This window comes from Balaenoptera physalus, assembly GCF_965194825.1.
Source record: "Balaenoptera physalus genome assembly, chromosome: X".
NCBI lineage: Eukaryota > Metazoa > Chordata > Mammalia > Artiodactyla > Balaenopteridae > Balaenoptera > Balaenoptera physalus.
Genome location: NC_138903.1, coordinates 93,987,364 through 94,009,248, shown reverse-complemented (window position 1 = coordinate 94,009,248; position 21,885 = coordinate 93,987,364). Strand labels below are relative to the sequence as shown.

Sequence of the window (21,885 nt, the reverse complement as noted above, 5' to 3'; positions counted from 1 at the left end):
ACATGCCTCATATCCAGACTTCCTTATCTTCAATTTCCAATCATTCTTCTTCCAAGATCTTGACATACCAGCCAAATCATTCACCACAGTCCAGGAGACCACCTCAAGCTACTACTCCCTCCATACAAAGTGAAGAACCTGGTGTAATGCTCACTGCTCTGCCAACTGGAAGTTTTACCCTTCAACATTATTCTTTAGGGCTACTCTAACTGAAGCTGAAGTGTGGTGGCAGTCCGTTTATAGCCACCATTAATATTTAATGCTCAGAGGGATCTGGGCTGAAAAAAAAAATGGGGCATATGTTCTTGATCTGCCCTCCTGACATGACGTATGCTGTGGTTAATTTTGCTAAAACTTTGTTCTGATCAGGTTACTTCCCTTTTCACCAACCTTGCCAAAACAATAAATATTTATTTCCAAAAAAAAAAAAAGAAGTATACATCACTTAATTTTGCGAAAGGTTATTCTTTATGAAATACAAGTGGAGTATTATTCACTTGATTACTGTTGACTCTAGTATTTATTTATTTTTACACTTTTAAAAATTAAAGTATAGCTGACTTACAAGAAAAAAAAAATTTAATGCTCACACATCTGTGCACCAGTCTTGATAATTTCCTCTTCCATTAGTTGGTCATAGATCACCCCCTGCCTCACGAGGGGCATCATTGTAACAGTGGTCAAAGGCATGGGGGTTTGTGCAATCAGTCAGTTTATTTGTGCTTTCTCAGGCTGGATCCTGGAGCATTTCCATCGTGGGTGGACTGCTACTGAGCTTGCCAGACTTTATCGCTTGGTGAATCTTATAATGTACAGCTTGTGGTGGGCAGCTCCTGTCATATAGTCACTTGTTAACTCTTGGTTAGGCACTCCATATATACTAACCTCAATAGCATATAAGGAGCTATTTTTTTTTTTTTAGGAGCTATGTTTTAATTGGCAAGTAGCTTACTGACATAGGAGGTATGGCTTTTGTTCAGAACCCCAGGATTCTGTGTTGCAACTCCCATATTGTGGCTTAGAATGACTTAGATAGTGCATCCTTATCCATCACAGATGCTGTAAGCATTATCAGATATGCTGAGTCATATGGCCTGAGTAGCAGAACAACTTGCACTGCAGATCTGAAAACTTGGTGGGGGACCACAATTTTCCACTGCAGCTGCTAACATCAGACTTTGACTTGCCAAGTCTCATGTTTTCCTTTTTGTACAAAAGAAGTGAGCTGTTCATACTCTAGCCCTGGAATACTATCTACAAGGCATTGCCACGTATTTCTGTCAGTCAAACTAGTTGGACTCCACTCCGACCTTGCTTCGCATTATGGTAATTATACCCAACTTGCTCCTGAGGTTTTGTGCTGCTACCTGGGCTCTGACATTCTGGAATCTTATCATCTCCATTGCAACATAGTTTAGTTCCAATCATGGCTTGCAGAGGAGATCCAACATTGAGTTTCTCAAAAATGTCAAGTGTTCCCCCTCACCAGCACAGTCTTTATTATTGTAGTGTTTTCTCTGCCCTCCTAGGGAAAGTAGTTTAGAGATAGGTCCTCGTCTCATGCAATAAATTATTTCTAATACCTTCACTCCCTTTGACCTTCTCACCAATTCCTCAGTACTCTGGCAAGGAAGTTCTAATATCTCCATCTCATTTACTGTAGCCTGTTGTCCAAGCTTAAAAATGCCACCCAAGCAGCATATGAAGGCAGCTCCAGGTCATTGAACCCTGAGTCATAGGTTTGTACTCCTATGACTCATGTCAGTGAGTCCTCAAAATCCATTCCAATGTATATTATCCCTGTTCATATTAGTACACATTAGCCAGTTCCTATAGTTCTTTCTGGATTTTCCACCTAAACAGAGACTGTATTTTGTTCCTTGTGCTGTGATGATACCTTACCCTTGTCATGAGTTGGAAGCAATGAAAAATATCAGTGTTGGGTGTTGAGAAAGACAAGCAATGTCTTTTTGGGGTAGCCGCCTTAGATGAGGCTATTGCCTTGTCTCTAGGAACAGGGAGGTTGCTCTCCAATAGTAAGGGTTAGGGGGCTGCTTTTACCAGGCTGAGTGTACAGAGGATTATAGGTATTCAAGATTCCCACACTCATCACTATTCCAGGTCTCAGAGTTCTACTCCTTCTTTATTAGGATACATATATTGATATAGAGATCTGTAACTGTTGTGAATGCAGTTTCCATGCAGCTCTGCAACCTTACAATTAGAATCTGGGTCTGATATTCAGCAGTCTGCCTTATGACTGGAGGAGATGAGGGTCTTCTTAATCCAATGTGTTAGGGTGAATAACAGGTTGTGCATTCCCATTAGACACACAAACCTAGATCACAGATCCAGTTTAGGGCAATCTTAGAGCCTGCCCTAACAACCACTCAGGCTGAAAGGGATCTCAGAATCCACACTGAGTTGGAAGCCAAACTCATCTATTTCCACACCCCAAATGTCAACTTACTTAAAGAGGAGAATAAATGCATGTTTAGGCACATCTTCCTTACTTCAAAATATGCCACAATATAAATGACATCCCAGGAGGAATTAGGTGCCCCTCCTTTACCCCAAACCAGACACCCAGGAACTCACAAATATGGGGAATCCTCGGGCTTTGGTTTTCAAATACAGTTAGTCCATGAGGTTAAGAAATATTTCTCATTATTATGATGAAGAAGTGCATCTTAGTCATTTTAGAAATTAGATTGTCATCTGGCTCACCTTAAATCTGGCACCTTAAATTCTCAGAGCAGAGCTTTAACCCACACATTGCTTGCTCTCTTGACCCACAATTGTGTGAATAAATGAACAAATAAATGAATTACGTAGTAAATAAAATATTAGAACCAAGAGATAGAGTTAGCTCCACTGAGAAAACAGAAGCTGGATAATATATCAGAATCAAAGAGACACAATATTATAGAGTAAACAGAGTGTGTTTTCCCAGGGTATAAGGTCCACACAGAGTGTGGTGATAGTCTGTTGTCAAATGATCCTCAGAATCATGAGGATCATGAGGAAACTATGTGGATTGGTACAGGCTATATGCCCAAGGAGTCTGGTCTTTGTCAGGCAGGAGACAGGGTCCAGAAAAGGTTCTGTGAAATCTGAAGCTTACACAGTTTTGAAGGCTTTCTTTTAAAATAACACAAAATCAATCATGAAAGTGAATATTTATTTAGAATTATAAGATAATGTATAACAAGCATTAAAATCATGACAACTACAATAAGCAAAAATTCCAAACAAATCATATATATATATATATATATATATATATATATATATATATGTATGCAGAAACACCACTTATGTAGCTGTACAATCTGAAGTATGGTGAAGTGGACATCCAAGGTGAAAGATATAATAGTTTTATGGAAAATCAAAACATCAAACTTCTGCAACTTTTACATAAACACGTGGCCATGTGAACACATAACTAAAGCCCAAGAGTGACAGCTGTCTCACTCTGAAAAATGCAGACAGGTTCATGTAGAGCCTTTAGCATTTATTTTTACATCAAGCTTTTAAAATAAAATAGCTCTCTTAATATTTATTCTCACTAAAGTCTTGTTTCAAGTTAGAATAAACAGTTCATTGGCTTCAGGCTTTAACTTTCAATTGTGTATTTTTAAACACATTGGGATAATTGTCATATTTTGCCAAATAGAGACTTTTTCTGTGACCCATTTCCAAATTCACAGATTTTGGTCCATCTACTCTTTCTAGTAGTGTGGAATGATTTACCAGTTGGAATTTATATTATTGAAAGCAACTGGAACTACTGCATGAATAAGCCAGATGATAAAAATTGCTTGGTTTGAAACAAGTGACTATGTATTTGGAGATACAAGACTCAGAACAAAGTGCTTGCATTTTCTACAGTTTATATCAAACCAGATGGGCTCTTAAGCAGTCAGTCTGGACTCATACATCTAGAGTAGCCAGACCATGAATACAATGATTCTAGCTGCCTTCCACGTGTGGTCAGAAGGCTATATTAAGATACAGCCAATGTTAGTTATGAAGACAGCCGAAAGCCTGTCTGTTTTAAGAAACCATTCAGCTATTGAATAATAGACACTCCCATACATGGAATTTCAGGGAAGTGTAGAATGGACAATCCTGTTCAAGGCTGCCAAAATTATTTTCTGCATGCTGAGATGTTATTCACACACACAAAGACTGCATGCTGGTAATTCATTTACTTTATTTTTGAATTCCACATTGTTTTCTTGCAAAAGCAATTGTAGTTAGTTATGATATATAGCAAAGCATCTCTATCTTTGGTTCTATATCTCAGAGATATTTTTTTCCAAAAATAAATAAGCATGGCAAGAAAAATAATTCAGCTATCTTAAGAGAAAACCTAATATTTTATAAAAATTAAGCAAAAATATATAATTGATGCTTTTTAACTTTTTTCTAATTATCTTGCTTAATATCTAATACCAGTGCAACTTTAATATTAAAATGATTGTGCACACTGTATTTAACTATACAGCATAGACACAAAAATGTCAAAAAACAAAATAGCACTTTCCCTTATAAATCATTTAGGAATTATGCATTCTAAAAATGTATGGGAAAGTAGAACTGCTGAAATATGTTAATAATTTGACTTTGAAGAAGCACAGGAAAAGGAAATGAAGATGTAGCAATAGTCATAGATCCTAGAGATTGCAAAGAAAAAGTGAACTCATCACCCAAAGTCTCCCATTTCTGGAAAATATTTATATGTTAGAATCATTCAGAGATTTTTTTTTAAACTAGCATCTATGGAAGTTCCCTGTTACGGTTTGGACTCTCAGAAGATTTAATGAGCTTCATTTGTTAATGGTTTCCGTCTCTTTTCGAATATGATTTTTGCATCAAATAATTCTCTTTCCCTGTATCCTAGAGATGGCCCTTTTAGATACTTTGCTTCCGCTGCCTTGTAATCTAATCCATCAACAGCAGAAATTGAACAAATGATTGCTTCCGGCAGAAGAACTTCCAGGATAAATTTAATTTTATCATCTCTTATCAGAGTCAGCATTTTTTCATCTATTTGTTTGTAGATTTCTTGTAAATATTTCACCACCTCATCCAACTGATCTTCATCCTCAAAGTATGTTTCAATACAGGGTGTGAACCTATTTGCATGCAAAAATGATTTCAGCCACCTGGACCCTTTCGTGCCTTTTAAAATGGCTAAAAGATGGCTCTCTGTTCCCTTTGCATTCACAATGAAGTCCACCAGGTTCTTGTTGGCTCGGTCCCGAGCAGACTTCATTCGGTCTGGAAGAATTTTCTGGAAGGACATTTTCTTGGTCTGGGAAGTCACAACCATTGATTTCACAGGATTTTCATTTTGCAGCTTTGGAAATAAGTTCCTGAAGGTATCCTGTTTGATTACTTTCCTAAGTGGATAACTAATGTCAGCAGCATAATACTCAAGGAGAGAGCCTGCAAAAGAACCACAACCTAGTCTAACTCTGTAGTCACAAATCAGCGAGATGCACCAGTCAATACTTTCACTGTAGTCCTCCCTGGCTTTATCCACCAGTGCTTGTTTCTCTTTACAGTCAAATTTCTTTAATCTTCTAAAAGGCACTCTAATGCCTCTCTTTTCAGGATTCATATTTGCCTCAATAAAAAGCACACTTGCTTTTCTCTCTTTTCGCCTGATGCTTTTTACCACTGCTGGCCAAAATGGATATTTTTGATATTTAAACCAGACTATCATTCCCGTTTCAAATGAACGTGGCTCATACTGAAAAATGAAACGTGGAAGTTCTTCATCCTCCTCACTGTCATCTAATATGGAAGCATCAATAGAATTTAGATGAACTGACTTGTCAGAAGCTTGAAGTTCTTCCCCAAGTTCCTCAAAATCCAGTGTCTGAAGATTTCTTTCATTATTCACAAGGAGTGAATAATCCATGGCATGGTTAGAGGCACTAAAGGAAACCTGGTGTTCCCATGAAGAAGGCCTAGGGGATGCCACAGCACCCATCTCTGATTCCGCAGTAGGTTGATTCTGGCTGGTATCTGAGCATGGATTGGAGGGACCCTCTCCAGGATCTTCACTATTCTCTGAGAAGGTAGAGCATTCATAGGGAATAGCCGGGGCCTCTGGGCAGATGTCCTGTGCCTCCTCTTTCAAAGCTTTGGGCACAGTGAAGCTATCTGATGGTAAAGTTGGAGTGAACTTTTCATCTTTAACATATTCCTCTTTAATTGTGGAATGCAAAGGCATAATTGTTGAGATGTCAATCTTTTTCTTGCTCTCCTTTTCATCCTCATCTTCTGAAAGTGAAGGGAAAGTGTGGCACCAGCTGAAGTTTTGTGATGACTTTGCTTCCATTTCACTTGGAATAGTATCAGTGACTGCATGCACCCGTGATTTATCATCATACAGGGAATCATCACTCTCTGAAGATACTAACAGGGATGTTGAATTTTCATTTCCCTCAAGACACTTTGGTAAGTCTCCTTCGTGCTTCCGATACTTTTTACGAGGGGGTGAGTCAGAAAGCTTTTGTGGTACATTTTGAGACAGTGTCGTGGTCTCTCCCTCATCTGAACTGCTTGCTTGAATCAAATTTGTTCTCTCATTCAGAATATCCAGTGCCATTTTTAGTGACCTTGCATAGGCTGTTTCCTCTCTAGGTGGGTCACTGGCCTCTGACTGTGCTGCTAGTGAGGAGGCAATAGCTTCAACTTGAGATTTAGTGAGGATCTTTGTTTCTGTGCTTTCCACTTTAATTGTTTCATCTAGTGAGAGTATCTGAACTTCTAGGGAAAATGTCTTTTTTCTCTTACTGTTTGATGAAGCCTCAGATCTGGACAAAACTTTTGCTGGCCACAATTGGTCTTGCCAATTGCATAAGACATACTTGGCATCCATTATGATTTAGATTTGTGTGCCAAGAGTTTACTAGCAGAGATTGAGGTGTCTGGCTATTCTTGTCACTGCTAAGGAAGTTCCTACCACAAACAATACTTTTAGCAATGCCCCTTTTAAAACTACAAAGAATTACAAAGGGTTTACAGCTTGTGTGGCCTGTTCTCCTCCAGCTGAGTTTCCCAAGGATGCTTGAACACGTTGTTTGAATGGGACAATATGGAAGATACTGAAATAACGAAAAGGAAGAGAAGAGAAGTATCAGCAAATAAATTTATTTTGCCAAAGTAGGTGAGCAACTGCAAATAGAGTAGAGACAGAAGAAAGGACAATGCTCAGTGGGGCATCAGACGGAGGAGAAAAATGCAGAATAATATAAGGTGCGGGATGAGAATTGGAAAAGTGTTTTTATAATATCTCAAACTAAAGAACTTACCCTCATTATTGCACATGATTATTAAAGAGTGACTGTATGTGCATGATGGCAGAGGTGGTGTGTCAGGAACTCTATGTTATTAGATATTTTCAGACTTCTGTGCCCCTAATGTTATACCTGGGGCAGCGGGACTCTGAACTCAGCGTGCATCAGAATCATCTGGAGGATTGTTAAAACTAGATTTCTATGCCCTATCCTGAGAATTTTATTCAGAAGGTCTAGACAGAATCCAATGTTTTGCACTTCTAATAAGTTATCAAATGATGCTGAGGCTACTTGTCTAAGAACTCTTTGGAAGCACTGTTGTAGCTGAACACACAGCTTTATAATTTTTAAGCTATAAATGCTTCCTTGTCTACCCAAAGCAGGCAGACAAAGATAATAGGGTCTCTGTCTCTTGAACCCAGACCACAACACAATGACCTTGTTAATAGCATGAGCTTAGAAGGTAAAGATTTAGAATGGCTACCAGGTTCACATATTGGATAGGATAATTATCAAGAATCTCTTGAGAGTCAAGTGGTTGGATAGGACCTCAGGTAGAAATCTGAATAGTCTCTTGCATGAATTCTTCATAGTGGTTTAACACATGAGATTCTTTCCCCAAAGTAGAAGCTATTACTTTTAATTACAAAACATTATGGCTATAGAACAGGGAGCAAAATGAATTACACCTCAAATTCTCAACCTAACATGATTTTAATATGAAATGTAGTTTTTAATTTAAAAATGCTAAAGCTTCAGAGAAAGAAACAAAATAAATTATACCCCAAGTTCTCAACATATTTTTAATGTGAAATATTTTGTGAAATGAAAAGAGCCTTACCCAATGTCATGTGGATCAGGAAGGGTCTGGCCCTGTGATCCGTCTGTCTTGATTCTCACTCCAAAAGGAGACAGGCTGTCCAAAAGGAGACAGGGAATCAAACAAATTAAATGGGCAAGGCATAAAGAAACTTCTCTACCAAAACTTTACAGGCATGTCATTCTGAAACACAGGAATGAAATGAAATCTCATCTGTGATGTAGATATTTACTGTCCTCCTTGGTTTTATTATTTTAAATTCTCTCTGTGTGATATAGTTATGATATCTGGTTCATGTTTAAATCATCTTTCCCAGGAAAAGTGTGAGGTTAGGACAAGAAAGGGAAGTAACAATTGCCTTGTGTCTACTATGAGCCCGACTATAGATTTTGTTTGAATCCTCAAATCAATCACCGTGTGAATTTTTCATCCTTTACACACAATTATTTTCAACAGAATTTTATTCACACTCTACATGCTGTTTCACAGTCCACTAATACAAAATATGTTTCATTGCTTTATTGGCCTACTTCATAAAAATGGTTGCCTGGAGAAAATTTAGGAAACCTGTCAAGCGCCACCTTGTGACCAGAAGCAGAACTGCAGCCTCCGCAGGCGCTACACACAGAGCCTCAATCACTATCAGATTTGTCTTATTTATGAGAAGGGTGGGAACTACATTTAGCCAGCCAGGAGCCTTTCCAGGCTTCTAGAACTTTCTAAGTTCAAGGGGTTTATTGTGTAGGATAGGAGGATTAAAATGTCTTCAACTATAATGTTTCTGGTTATAAAACATGCAGAAGCTTATTAAAATTGAAAAGATGCAAAAGGATATATGTAAAACTAAGTACAACTCTCTATATAAATAATCACTCTGAATATTTTCTATCTTTCCAGAGTTTTTTACATGTATAGATAAACGCATATCATTTCAAAACAACATCAGATCTCAATTAAGAGCATAGTTTGAACATCATCCTACATAAGTATTTTCCACATGATTTATGAATTACTTTAAATGAGGTTTTTCCTACATTTATAACATTTTATCTCAATATTTTTCCTGATGACATAAAACACGTAAATGAGTAAGTATATATCAATATTTTAAATATTTTAAAAATAGAGAGCAGTAAAGCTAGTCCTGTCTCTCCAACTACACAAATAAACAATCCTGTTAATAGTGTGGCAGATATGTTTTCCCAGATTTGGTTGCATGAATTATATAGTAGCATATATATGTTTTACTAACACACATATTTATTTTTAAGTGAGATAATATGACAAATGCTATGCTACAATTTGCTTTTTTCACTTTATTTCTCAGACATTTCAAATCTCTACATGTAAAGGATTATGTTTTTATTTTCCAGATACATAGGTATTCCACTTATGGATGCACCTTGCCATATAATATTTTTAAAATTGCTAGTAGAAATAAGCCAAATCCTCTCTCTGTCTCACTCTTAAACTTAAAAGATATAGAAAAGTGGTTATTGCTGACCATGGCCATACCTGTGGTCTGAAAGAATGAGTTGCAAGGAGGACACAGGCAGGGTGTAGCCAACACAGCAAACAGGCTACGCGCTTGATCAGGTCCAGGAAAATTTCCACTATCGGCAAAAGACTGGGGTGGGGGGGTATGTCTGCATGTCTGTGTGTGTCTATGAATGCTTATGTGTTTGAAGCAAATTGGATATGCTGTTTCAGCTTCATTTTTCTTTCATGATTATAAAATTAATCATGGGGAAATCTACTCTAAAGATGGTGATATAGGCTAAGAAATAATATTAAAATAGTAACTTGACCATCCAGAAATGCTAACATGGGAGCTTATTTTCTCCCAGATTTTTAAAAAAATCACACATATATACATGCATATATGTGTGCAAGTGTCTTCACTCAAATACATACTTGTTCCCCTTTCCATGCTCATGTACAGGTGACACATACATAGTCTATGTGTCAATCAAATTATAGAAGTATTTCCCTCCATGCTGCCATATATTTTTATCCATCATTTTCTGTGTAAATTAATAAATGCTTAAAAATTCAAACAGTAACAGAATGTCTAGCAATATAAACATCGAATGCCAAGTCAATAAACTAGCATGAACGCCCGTGCTGCACCGAGGTCTTAATATAGAGGCTGTAATCTGATCACCCCTTCTCCCACTGTGGACTTTTAAAGCACTGGGAGATACAAAAATTCCAAAGGATTAATTCTTTCAAAATGCCAGCAATTATCTCAAAACTACACACTTTCCCCACCACTCTAAGACCACTGTCCCTATTTTTCTCATCTTCATTCTAGGGTCCTGAGAAATCCCTATAAAATAACTAGCTTTAAGACAGCCATTACCTGGAAGCTTCTTGTCAGCTGCAGCCTGGTGAAATGCAGCTCCTCCCCCAAGAGTGGTCAGGCGCAGCTCACTCCCAAGCTTCTCAGAGAATGCTCCGCCCCCTCCCTGTGATGAAGACAGACGGTCCTTCCCTGAATTAAGGGAGGGAGAATTGCCCAGTTAAACTGCTTAAGTGTTAAAGGGTAGAAATGTTCCTTTTTAAAGAACTTGAAAGTGAATTGGCAACAAGTGTCCGTTTAGTTTCCCTTAGGGTGGTGATGTCTTGAAAAAAAGAGGTTGCAAATCACTTTATTAAAAAAAACTAATTTAAACTATTTTATCATATTTTTTCCTTGCCTTCTCTGCACCTTACCTTGGTAAGTAAATTTAAAACCCAGCTGGTCATGCTTGATTAAAATAGTTCACTAAGGATCTTAACTGGGATTGCACTGAAACTGCACATCATTTTAGGGAAAATGACTTCTTTATAATTTTTTTTTCTGTTTCCAGGCCATGGTATGTCTCTCCTTTTATTCAGTTCTTCTCTTAAATGCTTCAGAAATTTCCAGAGACGTCTTCATGAACACGGATATTTCTGATCAGAGGATGAAAATCACTCATTAGGCAGGAAAGCATCCATTTCATATACCCTCATCAATAAACGGCAATTCCTTCTTCTTATATTTTATTGGTATTTTTCACTCACACAATTCAATGTGGGGGAAATTAACTTTCAAAAATTCATATGTATTTGCTTTTATGTCTGAAATATATCTTGCACATTTTGTTAGTTAAAATTCTCCTGTGTTAAATTAAAATTTAGATTTCTGATTTAATTTAGAAATTCAATTTAAAATATTGCTAGTGATAATTTTGGAAATGAAGATATTTGGGAATGAAGTGTTTTATTTGGTCTCTATTATATAATATGTAATATATATATTTATATATAAATATTTATATATAAATTTATTTTTATATATCTTATTTATATATAAATGTATTTATTTTATATATAAACGTATTTATATATAAAATAAACATATATATGTAAAAACTTTTATTATAGCAGAAGAAGTAAACTAATACATTGGTCAAAGAGAATTACTATCTGCTCCTGATTAATTCAGAACCCAGTTCAACATCTAGAAATACACATGCTTAACAAATGTTTGCTGTATTGACAGCATTCAATGTATAATCCAGTTTGAAATCCAGAATGGGAGATGTAAAGAGACACAAGATATTATGGGTTGTGAAGACTTCAGTTCTAGGGTCCTCCCAAACTTAGGATGATGTTGGGCATCCTTCTGCCAGAGCAGCCAAAGCCTTAGTTTTCAGTGGCTGGTGTCTACTTTATTCTTTTTTTTTTGGTTTAGAAAACACCTTTATTAGTCTTGATTAGGTATCTATGGAAATGACTCTATATTAGCCCTCAAAATACATAATCTTTTCTTTTGTTACAGGTGTACAATATAGTGGTTCACAATTTTTAAAGGTTATACTCCTATTTATAGTTATTATGAAATATTGGCTATATTCCCTGTGTTGTACAATATATCCTTGTAGCTTATTTTATACATAGTAGTTTGAACCTCATAAGCCCCTACCCTTATATTGTCCCTCCCCTCTTCCCTCTCTCCACTGGTAAGCGTTACTTTGTCCTCTGTATCTGTGAGTCTGCTTCATTTTTGTTATAGTCACTAGTTTGTGATATTTTTCAGATCCCACATACGTGATATTATGCTAAGTGTCTTTCAGTAGCATAATACCCTCCAAGTCCATCCATGTTACTGCAAATGGGAAAATTTCATTCTTTTTTATGGCTGAGTAGTATTCCACTGTATATACCTACGGCATCTTCCTTATCCATTCATCTGTTATGGACACTTAGGTTGCACCCATATCTTAGCAATTGTAAATAATGCTGCTACAAACATTGGAGTTCATGTATCTTTTCAAATTAGTGCTTTTGTGTTTTTTTCGGATATATATGCAGGACTGGAATTGCTGGGTCATATGGTACTTCTATTTTTAGTTTTTTTTGAGAAACCGCCAGACTGTTTTCCACAGTGGCTGCACCAGTTTATATTCCCACCAACAGTATACAAGGGTTCTCTTTTCTCCACATCCTTGTCAACATTTGTTATTTGTGTTCTTTCTGATGATGGTGATTATGATGGGTGTGAGGTGATATCTCATTGTGATAATTTGAGGAATGGAGATATTTGGGAATGAAGCGTTTTTTTGGCCTCTGTATTATATACTATGTAATGTATATGAATATATATTTATATATAAATTTTATTGTTATATGTGTTTTAAATGTATTTATACAGAAAATAAAAAAAACATATATATATATATATATACGTAAAATTTTAAAATCCACCTTTAGGTAAGCATTAATATTGGAATAATACATACTAATAAACTAATGAATATAATCTCTAGGCCAGTATATTATTGAGGGCTCTAATAATTACAGTATGTAATGTTTTGTGCTATAAACAACCTCTAAATCTCAGAGGCTCAGCCCCAAAAGAGTTTATAATGCTGATGTCAAATTTCAATGGAGGTCATCAAACGGCCAGAGAGGGAGAGGATTCTCCGTTCTAAGCAGTCATTAAGAGACTCAAACTTCCTCCATCCTATGGCTCTACCATCTTCTTTGGCCTTGAAGTCCTCCACAATTTTTGCACCTGGCTAACAATCTTATGAAGAGGGTCATTGGAGAATCCTGTGGAAGGTTTCAAGGCCAGGTCTGGCAAACATCGCTCACTGCTGGTCACAGTCAACTAGCTAAAACTGTTATAGAGGCTGGGGAAGGTAGTCTCCCCATGGCCCAGAAGGAAAATGAAACAGAATTTGGTGAACACGTAGCATTCTCTCTGCCACAGAAAGTTTTCCCTTTTGGTCTTTCATAGACTTCTGTTATTTGTTTACTTTTTTTTTTTAAACAACCATTATCATATTTATAATGACTGGGGCAGAAACTTCTATTTGCCCACCCTAAATTCACTCTTTGCATTCTTCCTCATTAACAGAACCCCGGTTGCATTCAGGATGGCAGTGTAAACTCTTAAAATATTTCTTTTCCCAGACTCCCTAACAAAGAGCCATGGCCATGTGCTGGAAGTTCTTGCCAAAGAATATAAACAGAAATAGTTGTGAAGATTCTAGAGAAGGTACCTCCAAAGGGGGTAAACAGTCCTCTTGGGCTTTACTTTTTTTTTCATTTTCCCTCTTTATCTTACTTCCCCCCCTAGAATTTGACCATGACAGAATTTGGACAGCCATTCTGGACCAAGAAGTGACTTAGAAAATGGATGTAACTCATTAGGGATGAAAGATCCTGAACCTCTGAATAATGGGTCCACCTCATTCCAACCACTTTAACCCAGTGGAACAATAAGGTTCTAGCTTAACCTAGGTCACTGTGTTTTCCAGTCTCTCTTTCTAGTTGTAGGAAAAAAAGTTGATCTTATATACAATCACCAACAAAAATAATTTTCTTATTATAGAATTAATCTTTTCAAAGCTTTCAAAGTATTATTACATAATTTAAAGAGGATTATCAGGCTAGTGTAAATATGGATTTATTTAAATGAAGAGATATATTCAATTATATATTTTATAACATAATATTTCTTTCTGTCTTCTTATTTCACATGTTTGGGAAAAACCAAATGCACATAAAATATGGTCATTACATTAAAATTATACTTTGCTGTGTTTATTTTGTCTATTTTCTATATTGCACATAAATCAGGAAATACTACACCACCACACCATTTTCCAAACAAAATGCAAAGTAAAAGATTAATTCCTTGGACAACATTTTATATTTCATTGCTCTGTAGAAGGAGGGGGAGAGGAATGATATCCAATAATAATTAATGCTAATACTACTACTACTATTATCTTAATGAAGATAGATAATAATTATAGATATAATAATATCTAATACCTATAAAGTTTTCCATATGCCAGGCACTGTTCCCAGCACTTGGCCTATTATTTCATTTAATAACCAGATGGCTATTTCATGTAGGAGAGTCCCATACCCAACTCATTCTGCATAACAAGAGTAATATTATTAATAATAATGACAAAGATGATAGAAACCAAAAGTGTTTTCTTACCATGTTCCAGGCACTCTGCCAAGTGCTCTGTATACACCATCTCCCTAGATTCTCACAAAATCTTGTTAGGTGGGTATTCTGAATATTACCACTTTGTAGATGAGGCATTAGAGAGGTTAATTAACTTTTACGAGGATATCTAGAGACTACTGGGCATATGGGATTTGAATCCGGTACTTTGACTCCAGAGTCCATGCTTTTAATCATTAAAACATACTGAACCTACCTCATCACAAATGAAAAATGCTCTAAAAATGTGGGCTGGATGAATGGTGAATTAATTAATGAATTTGAAATAGTTATGTACTGGGAGTCACTGCAACTTAAAAGAGAATCCTGTATCTAATTTAACATAAATTAGTCTTTTATAACATAATTATGGGAGTGAGTGACATCCCATCACTTTTGCCAAATTCTATTGATTGGAAGCAAGTCACAGGTTCTGGCCATACCTAAGGGGAGGGAACTACACAAGGGAGTGGGTCACCTAGGGTGTGTCTACCACAATACTGTATGATTACATTTATGTGACATTTTCAAAAAGAGCAAAGTATAGTGACATGATCAGTGGCTGCTAGGGGTTACAGGTAGGGAGAGGGTGTGACTATACAGGGATAGCACAGGAAGTTGTTGGGGTGATGGAATCTTCCATATCCTGACTGTGATAGTGATTATGTGAATTTATACATGTGTAAAATCCAAAGAAGTGTATACAAAAAGTCATATATTATGTATGATACTTTAAAGTATGATTTAATGTATAATAATTAAAAAATAAAAATTTAAATGGAAAAATTTAATAACTAGTATATAAAAATCAACTCTTGTAAGTATGCTTTAGAAATATTCTGCTTCTTCCTAAAGCACATTTAATAACAAAGAAAACAAAAATAACACCCATACATATATTATTAGAAAGCATCAGTTCCATTTCAAATTAGGATATAAAAAGCTGTAAAAGAATGTCACCCATAACTTAATGACAAAAATCTAAATAATCTACAAAACTATAATATCCCTTGAGCTCATCACAGAACTGAGGTAAAATGAATTCCAAAGGGTAACCAGCCCCTTTGGCAAAGCATGGAGACAGAAGTAGCTGTCACACAAGCAGGTAAAAAAAAAAAATCAGTTGAAAGCTTAATGAATTTTTAAATTCTTAAACTTTTAATGGGCTAGTGTGTCAGTAGTTTGGAATATGTGGCACCCAAGACACCTATACACTCACTGCTAAGTTATTTTTCACAGTCCTTAACCAGAAGCACACAAACATGACTGGGGACAATGCAGAAGACCAAAAAGAACCCATGTCAGTGTTCAGGTATGCAGGAGGCAATCAGCTGTTGCTGGCAGACAGACACGTAGCCCCACACACTAATTCAAACCCTTCAATCATGGGAAGCAAAAGCCTTAAGTCACTAAGGGAAAGGCAGAAGCCACCTTCCTGGGGAGGGGGAGATAGGAAACCCTCCCATCCCCAAGACAAAGGCAGAAATCCATAGCTACTGGGGAGCAGTAAAAGCAAAAAGCCTCTGCCCTTGAGAAGGAGCAGGAAACCTTTGAGTCCAGGATCCTATATGAGTAAAAAGCAGTGGTGAGCTACTGCTGAGGAAGGGACAAGAATATAACTCCCACCAAAGGTCAACCCCAGATGTAAATCAGAGGCTAGCTGACATTTGGAGGAAAGAATGCTGAGAAAGTGCAACCACCAGGTCTAGGTACATAGTGCCTCTCTAAGGTTGAGGTTAGACAGAAAAACAGAGTACGCCCCTTGCCTCACCACGAGCCTAGCACCTAATAACAGAGGCCCACTGCTGCAAATCAGGCAAGAGCATGAAGAGAGACACCACGCTCCCTAACCAGTGACACAGGTGTAAAGGGACTGCTGAAAATTTAGGATGGAGAAAGACCATTGGGAAAAATCCTCTGGCATTCAGGCTGCACTCTAAGCAAAATAAAGTTTGTTATGCAAGCCAGATGATAATGAAGTGAGAAAAGGAGGACACAATCTCCAACGTATTTTATGATAGCAGCATTAACCTCATACTAGAAAAAAATATAACAAGTAAAGAAAATTACAGATCAATATGCCTCAGAAACAAAGACACAAATCCAATGATACAGATACAGAAATGATATAGAATTACATAGAAAATGATACAGAAAAAATCCAATGGTATAGAAAAAGGATAAAATATTATGAATAAATGGTGTTTATCCTGGAAGTGTAAGGATGGTTATATATTTGCCAATCAATCAATGTAACTCACCATATCACAGACTAAATGAAGAAGAAAAATAGAGAACATCTCAATTGATGCAGAAAAAGCATTTGACATAATTCCACAGACATTCATGATAAAAATGTTTGGCAAACTAGGATTTAAAGGGATCTCAATCAACCTGATCAATGTTATCTATAAAAAACCTAAAGTTAAAATCACACTTAATGTTGAAACATGGAACGCTTTTCCCCTAAAATCAGGAACAAGGCATGGGTGTCTGCTTTCACCACTTCTATTCAACATTATATTGGATGAAGCTGCTAGGAATTCAAGAGTCAGGATGATGGAATGGGAAACATTAAAAGAAATAAAATGAAAGGAAGGTTGATGAGGACCCCACAACGTCATCATCACAGTACACAGCAAATAAACTTTATTACAGGGCTTCCCTGGTGGCGCAGTGGTTGAGAATCCGCCTGCCAATGCAGGGGACACGGGTTTGAGCCCTGGTCTGGGAAGATCCCACATGCCACGGAGCAACTAAGCCTGTGTGCCACAACTACTGGGCCTGTACTCTAGAGCCCACGAGCCACAGCTACTGAGCCCGTGTGCTGCAACTACTGAAGCCTGCATGCCTAGAGCCCGTGCTCTGCAACAAGAGAAGCCACCGCAATGAGAAGCCTGCACACTGCAACGAAGAGTAGCCCCTGCTCGCCGCAACTAGAGAAAGCCCATGCACAGCAACAAAGACCCAACGCAGCAAAAAATAAATAAGTAAAATAAATAAATTTATTAAAAAAGAATAAACTTAAAAAAAAACTTCATTACACTGAGTATTCAAGTAGATAGAGTAGGCTGTAGTGTTCTTCAGAGGATTATCAAGCAAAGAGAAAGACCTTCATTGTATCTGCCTTGGGGAGTTTAAAGATAAAGGGAATCCCTTTCTCACTGCACCCTCCACCTCCACCAGCCTCTGAGACACCCACAGGAAAAGAAAGATCCACGCTGGACCAAAATTATTCCTGTGAGCACTCTGAATAAAGGTACTTATCAGTTCTTTAGTGAGGAGATATGAGAGACTGTTAAAGATATACTGCCTAAACTTCAGAATTTCTCAGACAAGCTTTATGCCAAGCTTGTTATGTGTTAGAAGTTCTCAAACAGATATTCAGACATGGGTTTCGGACTGAGTTCTAACTTTAATAGCTCACTAAAGGGACCACTGGAACTACCAGATATCAAAATATACTACAAGGTTAAAATAATTTTTAAAAGTTCAGTAACAGTCTAAGCGTGTAGCAAGGAGTAGATATGAACATAAGAAGGAAGGGGAAAAGAAGGAAAGATTTCAAAATGAGCCATTGAAGATATAATTGTGCATGTGATTGACTGGTACATCAAGATATAGACTGGGAATCAACCAGTGAACTCCAAATCATCTAGAAAATTCCTTAGGTCATTGGTCTGTATATGACTGACTGGTTAACCACAAACACAGCGATTTTACAGGCATCTATTGCCTTAGGGCTACTAAGTAGTTTCCCCCTTCTGTGCTTATACATATCCTCCTGAAAACTTGCAAGGAAGCTTGAATAAACAATTCTGAATGAGCAATACTCAAAGAAACAGGAAAGAAAAAAGAGAATAAGCAAAGGGATCTCTCTGTCAAAGAAGGAAGCTGGAAAATAAAAATGGTGAAGACAGACAAAAAGATGAATAAATACTGGGCACCAAAGAAACATACTGTGGTTGGGGAAATATATTTAAAAATACAAGAAAAGAGAAATAGTTCTATAATGTCCCTGTATGTAGGCCTATTATAGCTATTAAATATAAGGAATGAATGAGTGTGTGTATGGTGGGAGCTTCAGAAAGGGGAGTGTTGAGGAATGAAATGCATCAGGGACACCATTGCTGTTATTGGGTGTTTTGGTATTTTGGGGCCTCCTGAGGTTAATTCTAGGGTGATCTTTTAAACTTTTAAAGTTATCAGTGCTGCCCTATCTAGGCAGCAAGATACAGATACTGGGGTTTGTGTCTCTTGGATTCAGACAACAACACAATGACCTCATTAAGAGGATGAGCTTAGGAGTCAGATGTTTGGAATGGCTGTCATGGCTACTTATTGGATAGGGTAGTTTTCAAGGATTTATTGAGAGTCAGGCAGTTGGCTGGGACCTGCAAGTCTTCCATAAGTAGACATCATCATACTCATTTGCATAACTTCTTTTTCTTTTTAAAGAAGATTTCTGCTTTATCTTCAAAGCACAGAAATATACTACCTAGTAGCGATCACAGCCAGTGGCTCTCCTTAGATGGCCAGTGCGGGCCTTGGAGCACAGAAGGGCAGTGCAACCTGGACTGGGGCTGCGTCCTGTGTCTTCTGTATTATTTCTTCATAGGAGCTTAACACATTTAATTATTTCCTGCTTAGAATCCGTGGTTTTCATTTAAAAAGTATGGTCACTGGACCAGAATCGAAACAAATTGCATCTCCCTCCCAAGAGGGAGGAGATATGGGGATATATGTATATGTATAGCTGATTCACTTTGTTATAAAGCAGAAACTAACACACCATTGTAAAGCAATTATACTCCAATAAAGATGTTAAATAAATAAATAAATAAAAATAAGTTCATCTTTTCAAAAAAAAAAAAAGAAACAAATTGCACTCCATATTCTCAATTTAACCATGTTTTAACATGAGATGAGAAGAGCCTTACCTAATGTCACGTGGATTGTGGAGGGTCTGGCCCTGTGATCCGGTTGTTTTTATTCTCACTCCAACTGCTTGTCCAGCAGAGCCTTCTCCCTGCTCGGCACTTTTGTGGTCGCGCTGACTTTCTGAGGCTCAACTGGCATCACATGCAGATTCCCCAGGTCGTGTACATCTCTGATATTAACCTAAGCTGTCCAAAAGGAGACAGGGAATCAAACCAATTAAATGGAAAAGGTGTAAAGAAGCTTCCCTACCAAAACTTCAGCAGGCATGTCATTCTGAAACACAGGAATGAGATGAAATCTCATGTGTGATGTAGATGCCTTATTTTCCTTCTTGTTCTTGTTATTTGAAATGTTCTTTGTGACACAGTTATGTTACTAGGTTCATGCTAAAATCATCCCTCTAGGGAAAAGTATGCTTTGGGGACAGGAAAGAAGGGAAATAACAGTTGACTTGTTTCTCCTATAGGCCAAATCTGTGTAGCTTTGTTTTCAAAATGTTTCTGTTTGGGTTCCCACATCAGTCCTCGTGTAGGGCTTTTTCTTCTAGGCATGTACAATTTTTTCAATGGAACTACAATCACATTCTACATGTTGTCTGATAGTCTGCTAACATAAAATACATTTCATGGCATTGTTTCCTTACTTCATAAAAATAGTTGCCTAGAGAAAACATGGAAAACCCTACAAGCGCCATCTTGTGACCAGTACCAGAACTGCATCCTGTTAATACTAGATCGTTCTTAAGGGAGAAGGGTGGGAACTTACATCCTGGCAAGCCAGCAATTTTCTCAGGCTTCTAGAATATACCATACTCAAATTTAGAGTTTTTTTATGCATCACACAAAAAATGGAATGCTAATGTCTTTAGTTGCAATGGTCTGACAAAAAAATTGCATGCTTACTGAAAATTGAAAAGATAAGATTTTTAAAAAGAAAGTATAATTCTGGAAAAATGATCAATATTATTATTTCCTGAGTATCTTTCAATATTTTTCTTTACATATATACATGAATATATATAATTTCAAACCAGCTTTTTACCGTGCTCAAGCGCACAGTTTGAAAGTTTTTCCATATTAATAAGTATTTTCAATGTAACTTTGTTTCAATCACTTCAAATGTAATTTTCCCCCTAATTTGTAACATTTTACCTCAAACTTTTTTTCTGATATTGTTAAGAAATGACTAAATATGCGTTAAGAATTATTTTAAAATAGAGAAAGTAAGGACTGTCCTGTCTCTCACACTATACAAATAATCCCATTTAGTGTAGGTACCCTTCTATTTTTTCTGATGTTGTTACACATATTGTATTAACACAGTCCTCTAGCTTTAAATGACCTAATATGGTGTTTGCCATTCTGCAATTTGCATTATTCAGCTAGTACTACTTCTCAGACATCTTTTCAGATCGCTACATTTTCATACTTTTGTCAGCTATTTAACGTTCAATTGTAGTTGTATGAATGCACCACGTCACATAATACTTTTAAAACTGCTAGTAGAAATAAACCAAATCCTCTCTCTGTCTCACTCTTAAACTTAAAAGATATAGAAAAGTGGTTATTGCTGACCATGGCCATACCTGTGGTCTGAAAGAATGAGTTGCAAGGAGGACACAGGCAGGGTGTAGCCAACACAGCAAACAGGCTACGCGCTTGATCAGGTCCAGGAAAATTTCCACTATCGGCAAAAGACTGGCGGGGGGGGGGGGGGGGGGCCGATGTCTGAATGTCTGTGTTTGTCTGTGAATGCTTATGTGTCTAAAACCAAATGGGTACAATTTGTTTCAGCTTTATTTTGCTCTACTAATTATAAAAATTATCATGGAATAAAACAGTTCTAAAAATGCTGAAACTGGTTAAAATATATTTTGAAATCCCCAGAAATCTGAACACTCCAGAGATGCTGACTATTAACATGGGAATCTAGTTCCCTCTGTAAGAAAAATGCACATATTTTTTTACAAATGTTATCACTCAACAGCATATCTGAATCCCTTCCACGTTCGTTGTACATTTATATTTGCGGTTGTATGTGCCAAGCACTTTTTATGGTTACATTTTTCTATCAGTTATTTTTTGTAGAATAATAAATGTTTAAACATAATAAAATCTGTAACGAAGATAGAAACATGGAATGTCATGTAAAAAATTAACATGAACAGCATGCCTCACTTAAGTCTTAATTTAGATGCTGTAATCTGATCGCCCATTCCCACACTGTGGACTTCAAAAAATATCGGGAGAAACTGAATTTTCCAGGGGACTGATTCTGTCACAGTAACAGGAATTTCCCCCAAACTATATTCT

The 21,885-nt window shown here is 36.9% G+C and overlaps 1 protein-coding gene across 11 annotated transcripts in view; it reads right to left on the bottom strand.

Moving 5' to 3' along the window:
• Positions 1-21,885, bottom strand: part of PWWP3B (PWWP domain containing 3B) — a 101,931-nt gene that overhangs the window by 68,951 nt on the left and 11,095 nt on the right. For 5 of the 11 annotated variants that reach the window (XM_082447583.1, XM_082447584.1, XM_082447588.1 and 2 more), the window contains 4 exons: positions 19,573-19,758; positions 10,499-10,630; positions 8,158-8,232; positions 927-7,124 (listed from right to left, as the gene is read on the bottom strand). In XM_082447583.1, the coding sequence (XP_082303709.1) occupies positions 4,823-6,898 (2,076 nt within the window). In that variant the 5' untranslated portion in view covers positions 6,899-7,124; positions 8,158-8,232; positions 10,499-10,630; positions 19,573-19,758 and the 3' untranslated portion in view covers positions 927-4,822. Of the gene's footprint in view, positions 1-926; positions 7,125-8,157; positions 8,233-10,498; positions 10,631-19,572; positions 19,759-21,158; positions 21,271-21,885 lie in introns of those variants that run through there. The other 6 variants (XM_082447585.1, XM_082447589.1, XM_082447586.1 and 3 more) reach the window with 5 other exon arrangements.